Source organism: Oncorhynchus keta, unplaced genomic scaffold (genome assembly GCF_023373465.1).
Source record: "Oncorhynchus keta strain PuntledgeMale-10-30-2019 unplaced genomic scaffold, Oket_V2 Un_contig_2689_pilon_pilon, whole genome shotgun sequence".
Lineage (NCBI taxonomy): Eukaryota > Metazoa > Chordata > Actinopteri > Salmoniformes > Salmonidae > Oncorhynchus > Oncorhynchus keta.
The window spans coordinates 71,983-88,327 of NW_026285230.1; the positions used below are offsets into that span (position 1 = coordinate 71,983).

At 44.8% G+C, this 16,345-nt stretch overlaps 1 protein-coding gene across 1 annotated transcript; it reads left to right on the top strand.

The window, feature by feature from the left end:
* Positions 1-681: 681 nt before the first annotated feature.
* On the top strand, positions 682-14,723 carry LOC127906132 (inorganic pyrophosphatase-like). Its single transcript, XM_052506604.1, has 11 exons — positions 682-936; positions 2,053-2,117; positions 2,304-2,357; positions 2,607-2,726; positions 10,192-10,278; positions 10,671-10,797; positions 11,121-11,248; positions 12,736-12,821; positions 13,967-14,036; positions 14,149-14,188; positions 14,372-14,723. The coding sequence occupies exons 1-11, from the start codon at positions 705-707 to the stop codon at positions 14,392-14,394; spliced, it is 1,032 nt and encodes a 343-aa protein (XP_052362564.1). The 5' UTR covers positions 682-704; the 3' UTR covers positions 14,395-14,723.
* Positions 14,724-16,345: the final 1,622 nt, after the last annotated feature.

Sequence of the window (16,345 nt, forward strand, 5' to 3'; positions counted from 1 at the left end):
TGAGAACCATACTTAGGTAGCCTGGTTTCACTTTTGAGACAGGACTGTGTTGTGTCTACACCAGACAGGACTGTGTTGTGTCTACACCAGACATGACTGTGTTGTGTCTACACCAGACAGGACTGTGTTGTGTCTACCACCAGACAGGACTGTGTTGTGTCTACACCAGACAGGACTGTGTTGTGTCTACACCAGACAGGACTGTTTCGTTCATTCTTCGTTGTTGTTTTGTTTAGTGTTCTTATAATAATAAATGATCAATATGGACACTTACCACGCTGCATTTTGGTCCTCCTCTCCTTCCACCAACAACGGCCGTTACAACTGGGCATCAAAACACATACCAAGCAAGGACAGTAATGTGTTGTATTTAGACTAGCCTCTGATCTAGTTGTCTTATACAGCAGTAGGGATCAGGGACTTACAAAGAAGTGGTAGGACTCTACAGCAGAGAGATTAGGTTAGGCTACCAAGGACCAATTATAGCTTTCTCAAAGTCTAAATTCACCCGCGTACTGTGCTATATTTAACTGTGCAGTTATTGTAACATTGAAGGTAGTTCCTTGTTCACCGACTAACACAGAGCCTTATAGACTTGCCCCCCTTCTGTTGTCACACAGACACACACACACAGACACGCACAGACACACAGATCAAGCCTGACGTCACCAACCCCTGCGTTGCCATGGCCATAAGAGGAGCACATGCCTCCTGCTCACACTCTCCTTCACACTCCTACCAACGGTCTTAACCTACTAGTTAACCTGCATGACGAGGCGATGGGCTTCCCATTGTCTACTCCTACAGGCAGTACAGGAAGTACGCCCACTAGCAGCAGTACCAAGAAGCAGACTGAACAAAATAAGGCAGTAGACATGAGCTTCACCATCGAGGAGAGGGGCAAGCCCAACACACTGGACTACAGGGTGTTCTTCAGTGAGTAACCAGCTCTTTCAATACATCACTATATAGTTTGGTAATGAACTAGCTTAGTGGTGGTAGCTACACAGCTTGACATGTACACACTACAGTATGGCTCTCATGCTACAGTATAGGCATCTACAGTATGTCTCTCATGCTACAGTATAGGCATCTACAGTATGTCTCTCATGCTACAGTATAGGCATCTACAGTATGTCTCATGCTACAGTATAGGCATCTACAGTATGTCTCTCATGCTACAGTATAGGGATCTACAATAGGCATCTACAGTATGTCTCTCATGCTACAGTATAGGGATCTACAGTATGTCTCTCATGCTACAGTATAGGGATCTACAGTAAGTCTCATGCTACAATATAGACATCTACAGTATCTCTCATGCTACAGTATAGGCATCTACAGTATGTCTCTCATGCTACAGTATAGGCATCTACAGTATGTCTCTCATGCTACAGTATAGGCATCTACAGTATGTCTCATGCTACAATATAGACATCTACAGTATGTCTCTCATGCTACAGTATAGGGATCTACAGTATGTCTCTCATGCTACAGTATAGGGATCTACAGTATGTCTCTCATGCTACAGTATAGGGATCTACAGTATGTCTCTCATGCTACAGTATAGGGATCTACAGTATGTCTCTCATGCTACAGTATAGGGATCTACAATAGGCATCTACAGTATGGCTCTCATGCTACAGTATAGGGATCTACAGTATGTCTCTCATGCTACAGTATAGGGATCTACAGTATGTCTCTCATGCTACAGTATAGGGATCTACAGTATGTCTCTCATGCTACAGTATAGGGATCTACAGTATGTCTCTCTTGCTACAGTATAGGGATCTACAGTATGTCTCTCATGCTACAGTATAGGCATCTACAGTATGTCTCTCATGCTACAGTATAGGCATCTACATTATGTCTCTCATGCTACAGTATAGGCATCTACAGTATGTCTGTATGTGAGTTGAGGAGTTCCATGTTGGCGTAAGTCCCCCAACGTTACTGTTCATTAATAATCAGGTCGTTTGAAGTTACTGCAATGCATTAGTACAGTAGAATGTTTCTGATATACTGTGCAATCATCACTGTCTCTCTACACAGGAAATACTGAGGGAAAATACATCTCTCCATTCCATGACATACCAATGTATGCAGATGAAGCTCAGGTGTGTGTGTGTGTGTGTGTGTGTGTGTGTGTGTGTGTGTGTGTGTGTGTGTGTGTGTGTGTGTGTGTGTGTGTGTGTGTGTGTGTGTGTGTGTGTGTGTGTGTGATTAATCAACAATCATTATTTAATTGTGTTTTTCAACATAAATGTGGTGATATCTGAAACATTGGTTATTTCCTCCAACAGAACATCTTCCATGCTGTTGTTGAGGTACCCAGATGGACCAATGCAAAGATGGAGGTTTGTTTCACTACTTGTCTTGTGGTCGTATGATCCTTTGTTAGCCTCTGTGTACGACACCTTGAAAGAAGCTCTGCTGAGACAGAGGTGAAGTTCTCGCTCCTCTCCAATTAGAATGAGCAGTATGGTTTTATGCTTACTATTTATTCAGTATTCTATTGCAAACGCATAGTAAACAGGTACAGAGGCATCCGTCACTTAATATCTCCGTTCGTTGGATTCAGGTGAATGTTGTATTGTTTTCCTCAGATTGCCACCAAAGATCCTCTAAATCCATTGAAGCAAGACATCAAGAAGGGGAACCTCCGTTATGTGGCCAACGTGTATCCACACAAAGGATACATCTGGAACTATGGAGCCATCCCTCAGGCAAGTTAACCAGGGTGGAATATCTCCCTCAGGCAAGTTAAAGGGGTGGACCATCTCCCTCAGGCAAGTTAAAGGGGTGGACCACCTCCCTCAGGCAAGTTAAAGGGGTGGACCATCTCCCTCAGGCAAGTTAAAGGGGTGGACCATCTCCCTCAGGCAAGTTAAAGGGGTGGACCATCTCCCTCAGGCAAGTTAAAGGGGTGGACCATCTCCCTCAGGCAAGTTAAAGGGGTGGACTACCTCCCTCAGGCAAGTTAAAGGGGTGGACCATCTCCCTCAGGCAAGTTAAAGGGGTGGACCATCTCCCTCAGGCAAGTTAAAGGGGTGGACCATCTCCCTCAGGCAAGTTAAAGGGGTGGGCCATCTCCCTCAGGCAAGTTAAAGGGGTGGACCATCTCCCTCAGGCAAGTTAAAGGGGTGGACCATCTCCCTCAGGCAAGTTAAAGGGGTGGACCATCTCCCTCAGGCAAGTTAAAGGGGTGGACCATCTCCCTCAGGCAAGTTAAAGGGGTGGACCATCTCCCTCAGGCAAGTTAAAGGGGTGGACCATCTCCCTCAGGCAAGTTAAAGGGGTGGACCATCTCCCTCAGGCAAGTTAAAGGGGTGGACCATCTCCCTCAGGCAAGTTAAAGGGGTGGACCATCTCCCTCAGGCAAGTTAAAGGGTGGGACATCCCTCCCTCAGGCAAGTTAACCAGGAGTGGAATATCTCCCTCAGGCAAGTTAAAGGGGTGGACTACCTCCCTCAGGCAAGTTAAAGGGGTGGACCATCTCCCTCAGGCAAGTTAAAGGGGTGGACCATCTCCCTCAGGCAAGTTAAAGGGTGGACCATCTCCCTCAGGCAAGTTAAAGGGGTGGACCATCTCCCTCAGGCAAGTTAAAGGGGTGGAACATCTCCCTCAGGCAAGTTAAAGGGGTGGACCATCTCCCTCAGGCAAGTTAACCAGGAGTGGAACATCTCCCTCAGGCAAGTTAACCAGGAGTGGACCATCTCCCTCAGGCAAGTTAAAGGGGTGGACCATCTCCCTCAGGCAAGTTAAAGGGGTGGACCATCTCCCTCAGGCAAGTTAACCAGGAGTGGAACATCTCCCTCAGGCAAGTTAACCAGGAGTGGAACATCTCCCCTCTGGCAAGTTAAAGGGGTGGACCATCTCCCTCAGGCAAGTTAAAGGGTGGACCATCTCCCTCAGGCAAGTTAAAGGGTGGACCATCTCCCTCAGGCAAGTTAAAGGGGTGGACCATCTCCCTCAGGCAAGTTAAAGGGGTGGACCATCTCCCTCAGGCAAGTTAAAGGGGTGGACCATCTCCCTCAGGCAAGTTAAAGGGGTGGACCATCTCCCTCAGGCAAGTTAAAGGGGTGGACCATCTCCCTCAGGCAAGTTAAAGGGGTGGACCATCTCCTCAGGCAAGTTAAAGGGGTGGACCATCTCCCTCAGGCAAGTTAAAGGGGTGGACCATCTCCCTCAGGCAAGTTAAAGGGGTGGACCATCTCCCTCAGGCAAGTTAAAGGGGTGGACCATCTCCCTCAGGCAAGTTAAAGGGGTGGACTACCTCCCTCAGGCAAGTTAAAGGGGTGGACCATCTCCCTCAGGCAAGTTAACCAGGGGTGGAACATCTCCCTCAGGCAAGTTAAAGGGGTGGACTACCTCCCTCAGGCAAGTTAAAGGGGTGGACCATCTCCCTCAGGCAAGTTAAAGGGGTGGACCATCTCCCTCAGGCAAGTTAAAGGGGTGGACCATCTCCCTCAGGCAAGTTAAAGGGGTGGACCATCTCCCTCAGGCAAGTTAAAGGGGTGGACCATCTCCCTCAGGCAAGTTAAAGGGGTGGACCATCTCCCTCAGGCAAGTTAACCAGGGTGGAATATCTCCCTCAGGCAAGTTAAAGGAGTGGACCATCTCCCTCAGGCAAGTTAACCAGGGTGGAACATCTCCCTCAGGCAAGTTAAAGGGGTGGACTACCTCCCTCAGGCAAGTTAAAGGGGTGGACTACCTCCCTCAGGCAAGTTAAAGGGGTGGACTACCTCCCTCAGGCAAGTTAAAGGGGTGGACCATCTCCCTCAGGCAAGTTAAAGGGGTGGACCATCTCCCTCAGGCAAGTTAAAGGGGTGGACCATCTCCCTCAGGCAAGTTAAAGGGGTGGACCATCTCCCTCAGGCAAGTTAAAGGGGTGGACCATCTCCCTCAGGCAAGATAAAGGGGTGGACCTCCCTCAGGCAAGTTAAAGGGGTGGAACATCTCCCTCAGGCAAGTTAGGGGTGGAACCTCCCTCAGGCAAGTTAAAGGGGTGGACCATCTCCCTCAGGCAAGTTAAAGGGGTGGACCATCTCCCTCAGGCAAGATAAAGGGGTGGAACATCTCCCTCAGGCAAGTTTTTTATTTATTTTATTTTTTTACCTTTATTTAAACAGGCAAGTCAGTTAAGAACACATTCTTATTTTCAATGACGGCCTGGGAACAGTGGGTTAACTGCCTGTTCAGGGGCAGAACAACAGATTTGTACCATGTCAGCTCGGGGGTTTGAACTCGCAACCTTCCGGGTCCTAGTCCAATGCTCTAACCACTAGGCTAACCACTAGGCTACGCTGCCGTCTCCCATCTCCCATGGACCATCTCCCTCAGGCAAGTTAAAGGGGTGGACCATCTCCCTCAGGCAAGTTAAAGGGGTGGACCATCTCCCTCAGGCAAGTTAAAGGGGTGGACCATCTCCCTCAGGCAAGTTAAAGGGGTGGACCATCTCCCTCAGGCAAGTTAAAGGGGTGGACCATCTCCCTCAGGCAAGTTAAAGGGGTGGACCATCTCCCTCAGGCAAGTTAAAGGGGTGGACCATCTCCCTCAGGCAAGTTAAAGGGGTGGACCATCTCCCTCAGGCAAGTTAAAGGGGTGGGCCATCTCCCTCAGGCAAGTTAAAGGGGTGGACCATCTCCCTCAAAGGGGTGGACCATCTCCCTCAGGCAAGTTAAAGGGGTGGACCATCTCCCTCAGGCAAGTTAACCAGGGGTGGACCATCTCCCTCAGGCAAGTTAAAGGGGTGGACCATCTCCCTCAGGCAAGATAAAGGGGTGGACTACCTCCCTCAGGCAAGTTAAAGGGGTGGACCATCTCCCTCAGGCAAGTAAAAGGGGTGGACCATCTCCCTCAGGCAAGTTAAAGGGGTGGAACATCTCCCTCAGGCAAGTTAAAGGGGTGGACCATCTCCCTCAGGCAAGTTAAAGGGGTGGACCATCTCCCTCAGGCAAGATAAAGGGGTGGTCAGGCAAGTTAAAGGGGTGGACCATCTCCCTCAGGCAAGTTAAAGGGGTGGACTACCTCCCTCAGGCAAGTTAAAGGGGTGGACCATCTCCCTCAGGCAAGTTAAAGGGGTGGACCATCTCCCTCAGGCAAGTTAAAGGGGTGGACCATCTCCCTCAGGCAAGTTAAAGGGTGGACCATCTCCCTCAGGCAAGTTAAAGGGGTGGAACATCTCCCTCAGGCAAGTTAAAGGGGTGGACCATCTCCCTCAGGCAAGTTAAAGGGTGGACCATCTCCCTCAGGCAAGTTAAAGGGGTGGACCATCTCCCTCAGGCAAGTTAAAGGGGTGGACCATCTCCTCAGGCAAGTTAAAGGGGTGGACCATCTCCCTCAGGCAAGTTAAAGGGGTGGACCATCTCCCTCAAAGTTAAAGGGGTGGACCATCTCCCTCAGGCAAGTTTACCAAGGGGTGGACCATCTCCCTCAGGCAAGTTAAAGGGGTGGACCATCTCCCTCAGGCAAGTTAAAGGGGTGGACCATCTCCCTCAGGGGTGGACCATCTCCCTCAGGCAATGGACCATTTAAAGTTAACAGGGGTGGACCATCTCCCTCAGGCAAGTTAAAGGGGTTTATGAATGATTAAAGGTGGACCATCTCCCTCAGGCAAGAGGGGTGGACCATCTCCCTCAGGCAAGTTAAAGGGTTTAAGGGGTGGACCATCTCCCTCAGGCAAGTTAAAGGTGGACCATCTCCCTCAGGCAAGTTAAAGGGGTGGACCATCTCCCTCATGAATGAGTTAAAGGGGTGGACCATCTCCCTCAGGCAAGTTAAAGGGGTGGACCATCTCCCTCAGGCAAGTTAAAGGGGTGGACCATCTATCAGGCAAGTTAAAGGGGTGGACCATCTCCCTCAGGCAAGTTAAAGGGGTGGACCATCTCCCTCAGGCAAGTTAAAGGGGTGGGCCATCTCCCTCAGGCAAGTTAACCAGGGTGGAACATCTCCCTCAGGCAAGATCTCCCTCAGGCAAGTTAAAGGGTGGACCATCTCCCTCAGGCAAGTTAAAGGGGTGGACCATCTCCCTCAGGCAAGTTAAAGGGGTGGACCATCTCCCTCAGGCAAGGGGTGGACCATCTCCCTCAGGCAAGTTAAAGGGGTGGACCATCTCCCTCAGGCAAGTTAAAGGGGTGGACCATCTCCCTCAGGAGTTAAAGGGGTGGACCATCTCCCTCAGGGTTAAAGGGGTGGACCATCTTATAAAGGGGTGGACCATCTCCCTCAGGCAAGTTAAAGGGGTGGACCATCTCCTCAGGCAAGTTAAAGGGGTGGAACATCTCCCTCAGGCAAGTTTAAAGGGGTGGACCATCTCCCTCAGGCAATTAAAGGGGTATGTTAAAGTGGACCATCTCCTAGTTAAAGGGGTGGACCATCTCCCTCAGGCAAGTTAAAGGGGTGGACCATCTCCCTCAGGCAAGTTAAAGGGGTGGACCATCTCCCTCAGTCAAGTTAAAGGGGTGGACCATCTCCCTCAGGCAAGTTAAAGGGGTGGACCATCTCCCTCAGGCAAGTTAAAGGGGTGGACCATCTCCTCAGGCAAGTTAAAGGGGTGGACCATCTCCCTCAGGCAAGTTAAAGGGGTGGACCATCTATCAGGCAAGTTAAAGGGTGGACCATCTCCCTCAGGCAAGTTAAAGGGGTGGACCATCTCCCTCAGGCAAGTTAAAGGGGTGGGGTAAAGGGGTTATCAGGCAAGAAGGGGTGGATTTAAAGGGGTGGACCATCTCCCTCAGCATTAAAGGGGTGGAACATCTCCTCAGGCAAGTTTTTATGAATTTTTTGATTTATAAAAGGGCATCAGTTAAGGGGTTTATGAATGATTTATGAAGATTTATCAGGGGTTTATGAACCTTGATTTATGAAGCACTAGGCTAACCACTAGGCTACGCTGCCGTCTCCCATCTCCCATGGACCATCTCCTCAGGCAAGTTAAAGGGGTGGACCATCTCCCTCAGGCAAGTTAAAGGGGTGGACCATCTCCTCAGGCAAGTTAAAGGGTGGACCATCTCCTCAGGCAAGTTAAAGGGGTGGACCATCCCTCAGGCAAGTTAAAGGGGTGGACCATCTCCCTCAGGCAAGTTAAAGGGGTGGACCATCTCCCTCAGGCAAGTTAAAGGGGTGGACCATCTTATGAAGGGGTGGACCATTTCAGACAAGTTAAAGGGGTGGCATCTTCAGGCAAGTTAAAGGGGTGGACCATCTCTCTAAGGCAAGTTAAAGGGGTGGACCATCTTATGAAGGGGTGGCATCTTAGGGGTGGACCATCTTCAGACAATAAAGGGGTGGACCATCTCCCTCAGGCAAGTTAAAGGGGTGGACCATCTCTAGTTAACCAGGGGGACCATCTCCCTCAGGCAAGTTAAAGGGGTGGAATCAGGCAATTAAAGGGGTGGACCATCTCCTCTAAGGCAAGCAGGGGTGGACCATCTCCTAGTTAAAGGGGTGGACCATCTCCCTCAGGCAAGTTAAAGGGGTGGACCATCTCCCTCAGGATTAAAGGGGTGGACCAAGCATTAAAGGGGGGACCATTCCCTAGAAGCATTGAATGACCATTTCAGGCAAGTTGAAGCATCTCCTCAGGCAAGTTAGGGGTGGACCATCTTATAAAGGGGTGGACCATCTCCCTGTTAAAGGGGTGGACCATCTTCAGGCAAGTTAAAGGGGTGGAGGCCATCCCCTCAGGCAAGCATTAAATGATTTCAGGCATCCCTATAGGGGTTTATGAATGATTTAGTTAAGGGGTTTATGAATGAGCATCTCCTCTATGAAGAAATCTATTTATGAATGAGTTTATCAAATTGAATGATTTCTGAAGCATCTATAGGGGTTATGAATGATTTCTGAAGCATCTATAGGGGTTTATGAATGATTTCTGAAGCATCTATAGGGGTTATGAATGATTTCTGAAGCATCTATAGGGGTTTATGAATGATTTATGAAGTATCTATAGGGGTTTATGAATGATTTCTGAAGCATCTATAGGGGTTTATGAATGATTTATGAAGCATCTATAGGGGTTTATGAATGATTTATGAAGCATCTATAGGGGTTTATGAATGATTTATGAAGCATCTATAGGGGTTTATGAATGATTTATGAAGCATCTATAGGATGTATGAATGATTTATGAAGCATCTATAGGGGTTTATGAATGATTTATGAAGCATCTATAGGGTTAATGAATGATTTATGAATGATTTATGAAGCATCTATAGGGGTTTATGAATGATTTATGAAGTTTCTATAGGGGTTTATGAATGATTTCTGAAGCATCTATAGGGGTTATGAATGATTAATGAAGCATCTATAGGGGTTATGAATGATTTATGAAGCATCTATAAGGGTTATGAATTATTTATGAAGCATCTATAGGGGTATTATGAAGAATGAATGATTTATGAAGCATCTATAGGGGTTATGAATGATTTATGAAGTTATGAATGATTTATGAAGCATCTATAGGGGTTTATGAATGATTTATGAAGCATCTATAGGGGGTTATGAATGATTTATGAAGCATCTATAGGGGTTATGAATGATTTATGAAGCATCTATAGGGGTTATGAATGATTTATGAAGCATCTATAGGGGTTATGAATGATTTATGAAGCATCTATAGGGGTTTATGAATGATTTGAAGCATCTATAGGGGTTATGAATGATTAATGAAGCATCTATAGGGGTTATGAATGATTTATGAAGCATCTATAGGGGTTATGAATGATTTCTGAAGCATCTATAGGGGTTATGAATGATTTCTGAAGCATCTATAGGGGTTATGAATGATTTATGAAGCATCTATAGGGGTTATGAATGATTTATTGAGCATCTAGGGGTTATGAATGGGCATCTTATGAATGATTTATGAGCATCTATAGGGGCATCTATAGGGGTTATTTATGAATGATTTATTGAAGCATCTATAGGGGTTTATGAATGATTTATTGAGCATCTATAGGGGTTTATGAATGATTTATTGAGCATCTATAGGGGTTTATGAATGATTTATTGAGCATCTATAGGGGTTTATGAATGATTTATTGAGCATCTATAGGGGTTTATGAATGATTTATTGAGCATCTATAGGGGTTATGAATGTTCTATAATGCCTTTTATAAGTTGTGGTTTATTTAAAATAGAACCAGGTTATCAATCACTGTTCTCCCATCTTTATTTATTTCTCAGACATGGGAGGACCCAGGCCATAAAGACGCAGATACAGGATGCTGTGGTGACAATGACCCTATTGACATCTGTGACATAGGATACAAGGTACTGCACTACAACTTTATTGAATGGAGGAAACCTTCTGTTGTTACTCAGTGTGTGTTTTCTGCTTGTCAAAGGAACATGGTTGTGTGAATGTACTGTCTTCATTCATAGTCTTCTAATTTAAATGTTGTCAATCTCATTCTCTTTTTCTCTCTCTCTCGTTCTCGCTCTCTCTTTCTCTCTTTCTCTCTCGCTCTTTCTCTCTCGCTCTTTCTCTCTCTGGCTCTCTTTCTCTCTCGCTCTTTCTCTCTCTTCTCTTTCTTTCTTCTTCTCTCTCTTTCTCCTTCTCTCTTCTCTCTTTCTCTCTTTCTCTTCCTCTCTTCTCTTTTCTCTCTCTCTCCTTCTACTTCTTCTTCTTCATCTCCTCATCTCCCTCTCGTTGTGATTTTGAGGTGTGCTCTCGTGGAGAGGTGATTAAAGTCAAGGTGTTGGGCACTCTGGCTCTGATCGACGAAGGAGAAACAGACTGGAAAGTCATTGTCATCAACATGGAGGATCCAGAGGCCAACAACTTTAACAGTATGAGGACATCTAATACATATTCAGAATGTATTGGGATTTATATAGCGCTTTTTAGAGGCCCTTCAATAGACTAGCATCCTGTCCAGAATGATGTACTTATACGTCAAGCTGCCTCCCGCTACAGAAACAGGAGCCGGTGTCAGTATGTAGTGAGTTGATGGGCCATTCTGACTTGGACAAGGTTACTTACTTTCTTTCAGAGACCTGAAGACGCTGAATGTCTGTCTGATATCTGATCAACAGTTACACAGTAGTGGGTGTTTTTAAATGTGTTTGTGGCTAACCATGGAATACACATCTTCTTCTTGTTATCAATGCAGATATTGATGACGTAAGAAGACTCAAGCCTGGGTATCTGGAAGCTACATTTGAGTGGTTCAAAAAATATAAAGTTCCCGATGGAAAACCTGAGAACCAGTTTGCATTTAACGGAGAGTTCAAGGACAGGGTAAAAATACAGTTTTCACCTGTTTGTTCTGCACAGAAGGCCAACAAGAGCAAAGCCCAATAGCAAGACATTGATATTGGCGTCAGTTACTATTGGATTCTTCCTCTAAATCAGGGATGTCAAACATATGGCCCGCAGGCCGAAAGGGGGTCCAATCCGGCTCGCGAGGGGGTCCAATCCAGCCCACGGCTGGTATGAGTAAAATAAACGTGTAGGATAACTAACTCAATATACTTTAAAATGACTCAAACCGAATAGAAACTGTGTAGTAGTGATAATAATCCCCCAAATGAAAACTAGACAGTCAGGAAGCCTGGGAAACTAGACAGTCAGGAAGCCTGGGAAACTAGACAGTCAGGAAGCCTGGGAAACTAGACAGTCAGGAAGCATGGGAAACTAGACAGTCAGGAAGCATGGGAAACTAGACAGTCAGGAAGCATGGGAAACTGGGAAACTAGACAGTCAGGAAGCATGGGAAACTAGACAGTCAGGAAGCATGGGAAACTAGACAGTCAGGAAGGTCAGGAAGCATGGGAAACTAGACTGTCAGGAAGCATGGGAAACTAGACAGTCAGGAAGCCTGGGAAACTAGACAGTCAGGAAGCATGGGAAACTAGACAGTCAGGAAGCATGGGAAACTAGACTGTCAGGAAGCATGGGAAACTAGACAGTCAGGAAGCATGGGAAACTAGACAGTCAGGAAGCATGGGAAACTAGACAGTCAGGAAGCATGGAGAACTAGACAGTCAGCATGGGAAACTAGACAGTCAGGAAGCATGGGAAACTAGACAGTCAGGAAGCATGGAGAACTAGACAGGAAGCATGGGAAACTAGACAATCAGCATGGGAAACTAGACAGTCAGGAAGCATGGAGAACTAGACAGTCAGCATGGGAAACTAGACAGTGAGGAATCATGGGAGACTAGACAGTCAGGAAACATGGGAGATTCCTCACTATGGTTAGAGTAACATGGAAATACAACCGGTTTTCAGTGCGGCTCTCCGGACAAAAAAACAATGCTTTGACATCCCTGCTCTAAATCAATTATAGGACAGGTGGCAGAGTAGCCTAGTGGATAGAGCGTTGGACTAGTAACCGGAAGGTTGCCAGTTCAAATCCCCGAGCTGACAAGGTACAAATCTGTCGTTCTGCCCCTGAACAGGCAGTTAACCCAGGGTTATCATTGTAAATAACAATTTGTTCTTAACTTAAATACTTAAATAAAGGTTAAAAAAACAAATTTATACACACAATAGAATAAGACAGTGTATTGCAATGTAAGTACACATTGTTACTCTGGTACATATCAAGGGTGGAACTCGATTCCCATAGTGCACTACTTTTGATGGGCCCTGGTCAAAAGAAGTGCACTATAAAGAGACTAGGGTGCCATTTGGGACACAACGTACGTTCTGCTCAGTACAGAGAGTAGTATAGTGGAGGTGTATGCAGAGTTTTATTTTCTTATTTGACATGCCCCCCCCAGGACTTTGCTCTTAAGACAGTCAAGGAAACTCATGAGTTTTGGAAGGCGCTGATCTCCAAAAAGACCAACAATGGAGAACTGAACTGGTGAGACTGAGATATAGATTTACAATCTCTGTGTAATATGGCCGTCTGTTAAATAGGCTGTCAGTGATGCGGATGCATTGCTACGAAGACAAGTAACAATTAACAACGATAAAGCAATATAAGACGGTTTAGTTCAGTCAATGGCTTGTTTTTACTAAAATAGTTCTATTTGTGTTTTTACAGAGTCTTCTCAACTAAAACAGTTCTATTTTGTGTTTTTACAGAGTCTTCTCAACTAAAACACTTCTATTTGTGTTTTTACAGTCTTCTCAACTAAAACAGTTATATTTGTGTTTTTACAGGGTCTTCTCAACTAAAAAACAGTCTTCTTACTGTTCTATTTGTGTTTTTACAGAGTCTTCTCAACTAAAACTGTTCTATTTGTGTTTTACAGAGTCTTCTCAACTAAAACTGTTCTATTTGTGTTTTTACAGAGTCTTCTCAACTAAAACTGTTCTATTTGTGTTTTACAGTCTTCTCCCAACTAACAGTTCTGTTTTGTGTTTTTATAGTCTTCTCAACTAAAACTGTTCTATTTGTGTTTTTACAGAGTCTTCTCAACTAAAACAGTTCTATTTGTGTTTTTACAGAGTCTTTTCAACTAAAACAGTTATATTTGTGTTTTACAGAGTCTTCTCAACTTGTGTTTTTACAGAGTCAGATATTTTCAACTAAAACCGTTATATTTGTGTTTTTACAGAGTCTTTTCAACTAAAACAGTTATATTTGTGTTTTTACAGAGTCTTCTCAACTAAAACAGTTCTATTTGTGTTTTTACAGTCTTCTCAACTAAAACAGTTCTATTTGTGTTTTTACAGAGTCTTCTCAACTAAAACAGTTCCATTTGTGTTTTTACAGAGGCATCCCTTTCTTCTCAACTAAAACAGTTATATTTGTGTTTTTACAGAGTATTCTCAAACTAAAACAGTTCTATTTGTGTTTGTACAGAGTCTTCTCAACTAAAACAGTTATATTTGTGTTTTTACAGAGGCATCCCTTTCTTCTCAACTAAAACAGTTCTATTTGTGTTTTTACAGAGTCTTCTCAACTAAAACAGTTCTATTTGTGTTTTTACAGTCTTCTCAACTAAAACAGTTGTATTTGTGTTTTTCTCCCTTGTTCTGTTTCTTGGAACACTGATCCAGTACCAACACCTGTGTCACAGACAGTCCATTCTGCTGTTCCACTACTGATGCCAAGGCTGTTGTTGATGCTGTGAGTTCCTTTCACTTATCCTACTATTTGGCTTATCCTACTAAACCTGCTTAGCAGTAATATTAATGTGTGCTTGATAAGTAATATTGATAATAATGATATTGTCTTGTAGGCATGTGTTTTTGGCCCTGAAGACCCTATTCCAAGTGCAGGTGTGTATTTCTTTTGTTAGTTAATTACATTGGTATGTGCTTTGACGTGAAATTAATCTTATTTAAATTCAATACACCTGTGATTTATTTACAAAATATCTCTATACGTTATCTATATATCTATATATTCAACTTTATTGGATTTCACACTTACAATGGAACATTTTTTACTTATTTTCTCAGTTGACAAATGGTTCTATGTCTAAGTGAACTGAAAGAAGAGCCTTCAGATTGGACCAAAAGGCTTTCTCACCTGAACAGAAGGATATACTTGAAAATGACAGAAAACATGTGTAGTATAATTAGTTTCCCATTTTTAGTATGAATTGTGATTGATGCTTGTCCTCTTAACATGACAAGTACTCAACCAAGGAAGCCTGTTCTTTATGTTTATTATATTTCTCAAATGTGTAACTATATGACCTTTATAGTCCGTCTAAACCTCTGCACTTTACCGTGTCTTGCATCATGTTGTTTGATACTGAAATAGGAAAATTGTCATAAATCTTCAAATAAATACCATCACATCCCCCTCCTCCGGTTCTGAACACAGTCTTTACTCGTATCTAGTGGTCCTGTATCACCACATCCCCCTCCTCTGGTTCTGAACACAGTCTTTATGTTCGTATCTAGTGGTCCTGTATCACCACATCCCCTCCTCCGGTTCTGAACACAGTCTTTACTCGTATCTAGTGGTCCTGTATCACCACATCCCCTCCTCCGGTTCTGAACACAGTCTTTACTCGTATCTAGTGGTCCTGTATCACCACATCCCCCTCCTCTGGTTCTGAAAACGGTCTTTACTCGTATCTAGTGGTCCTGTATCACCACATCCCCCTCCTCCGGTTCTGAACACAGTCTTTACTCGTATCTAGTGGTCCTGTATCACCACATCCCCCTCCTCCGGTTCTGAACACAGTCTTTACTCGTATCTAGTGGTCCTGTATCACCACATCCCCCTCCTCTGGTTCTGAACACAGTCTTTACTCGTATCTAGTGGTCCTGTATCACCACATCCCCCTCCTCCGGTTCTGAACACAGTCTTTACTCGTATCTAGTGGTCCTGTATCACCACATCCCCCTCCTCCGGTTCTGAACACAGTCTTTACTCGTATCTAGTGGTCCTGTATCACCACATCCCCCTCCTCCGGTTCTGAACACAGTCTTTACTCGTATCTAGTGGTCCTGTATCACCACATCCCCTCCTCCGGTTCTGAACACAGTCTTTACTCGTATCTAGTGGTCCTGTATCACCACATCCCCCTCCTCTGGTTCTGAACACAGTCTTTACTCGTATCTAGTGGTCCTGTATCACCACATCCCCCTCCTCCGGTTCTGAACACAGTCTTTACTCGTATCTAGTGGTCCTGTATCACCACATCCCCCTCCTCCGGTTCTGAACACAGTCTTTACTCGTATCTAGTGGTCCTGTATCACCACATCCCCCTCCTCCGGTTCTGAACACAGTCTTTACTCGTATCTAGTGGTCCTGTATCACCACATCCCCCTCCTCTGGTTCTGAACACAGTCTTTACTCGTATCTAGTGGTCCTGTATCACCACATCCCCCTCCTCCGGTTCTGAACACAGTCTTTACTCGTATCTAGTGGTCCTGTATCACAACACAAGCCTTATAGCAGACAGAAGAAAAGCTCTTTAAACAGGTGTGTTGAATAAAATCAGTTTCCTTGAAGTTGACTCTTACCCGGAAATCACACCGTGAAAAGAACTGCTGAAGAATCACTCCATCCAACAATCCTCCACTGCCAAGAGGAAACGATGGGAGCTAGTAGATGCAATGTCTAAATATAATGCCTATGATATAATGCAGAGGATCTGAGGTATTTTATGGGAAAGGTAGGTGAAAGGTGAATGCCATAAACCCTATTTATTTGTACCCCATTATTTTTATTTCTGCTTTGCACATTATTCCACTGAAAATCTACCATTCCACTGTTTTACTTGCTATATTGTATTTACTTCGCCACCATGGCCTCATCTCACCTCATTTGCTCACATTGTATATAGACTTATCTTTCTACTGTATTATTGACTGTATGTTTGTTTTACTCCATGTGTAACTCTGTGTTGTTGTATGTGTCTAACTGCTTTGCTTTATCTTGGCCAGGTCGCAATTGTAAATGAGAACTTGTTCTCA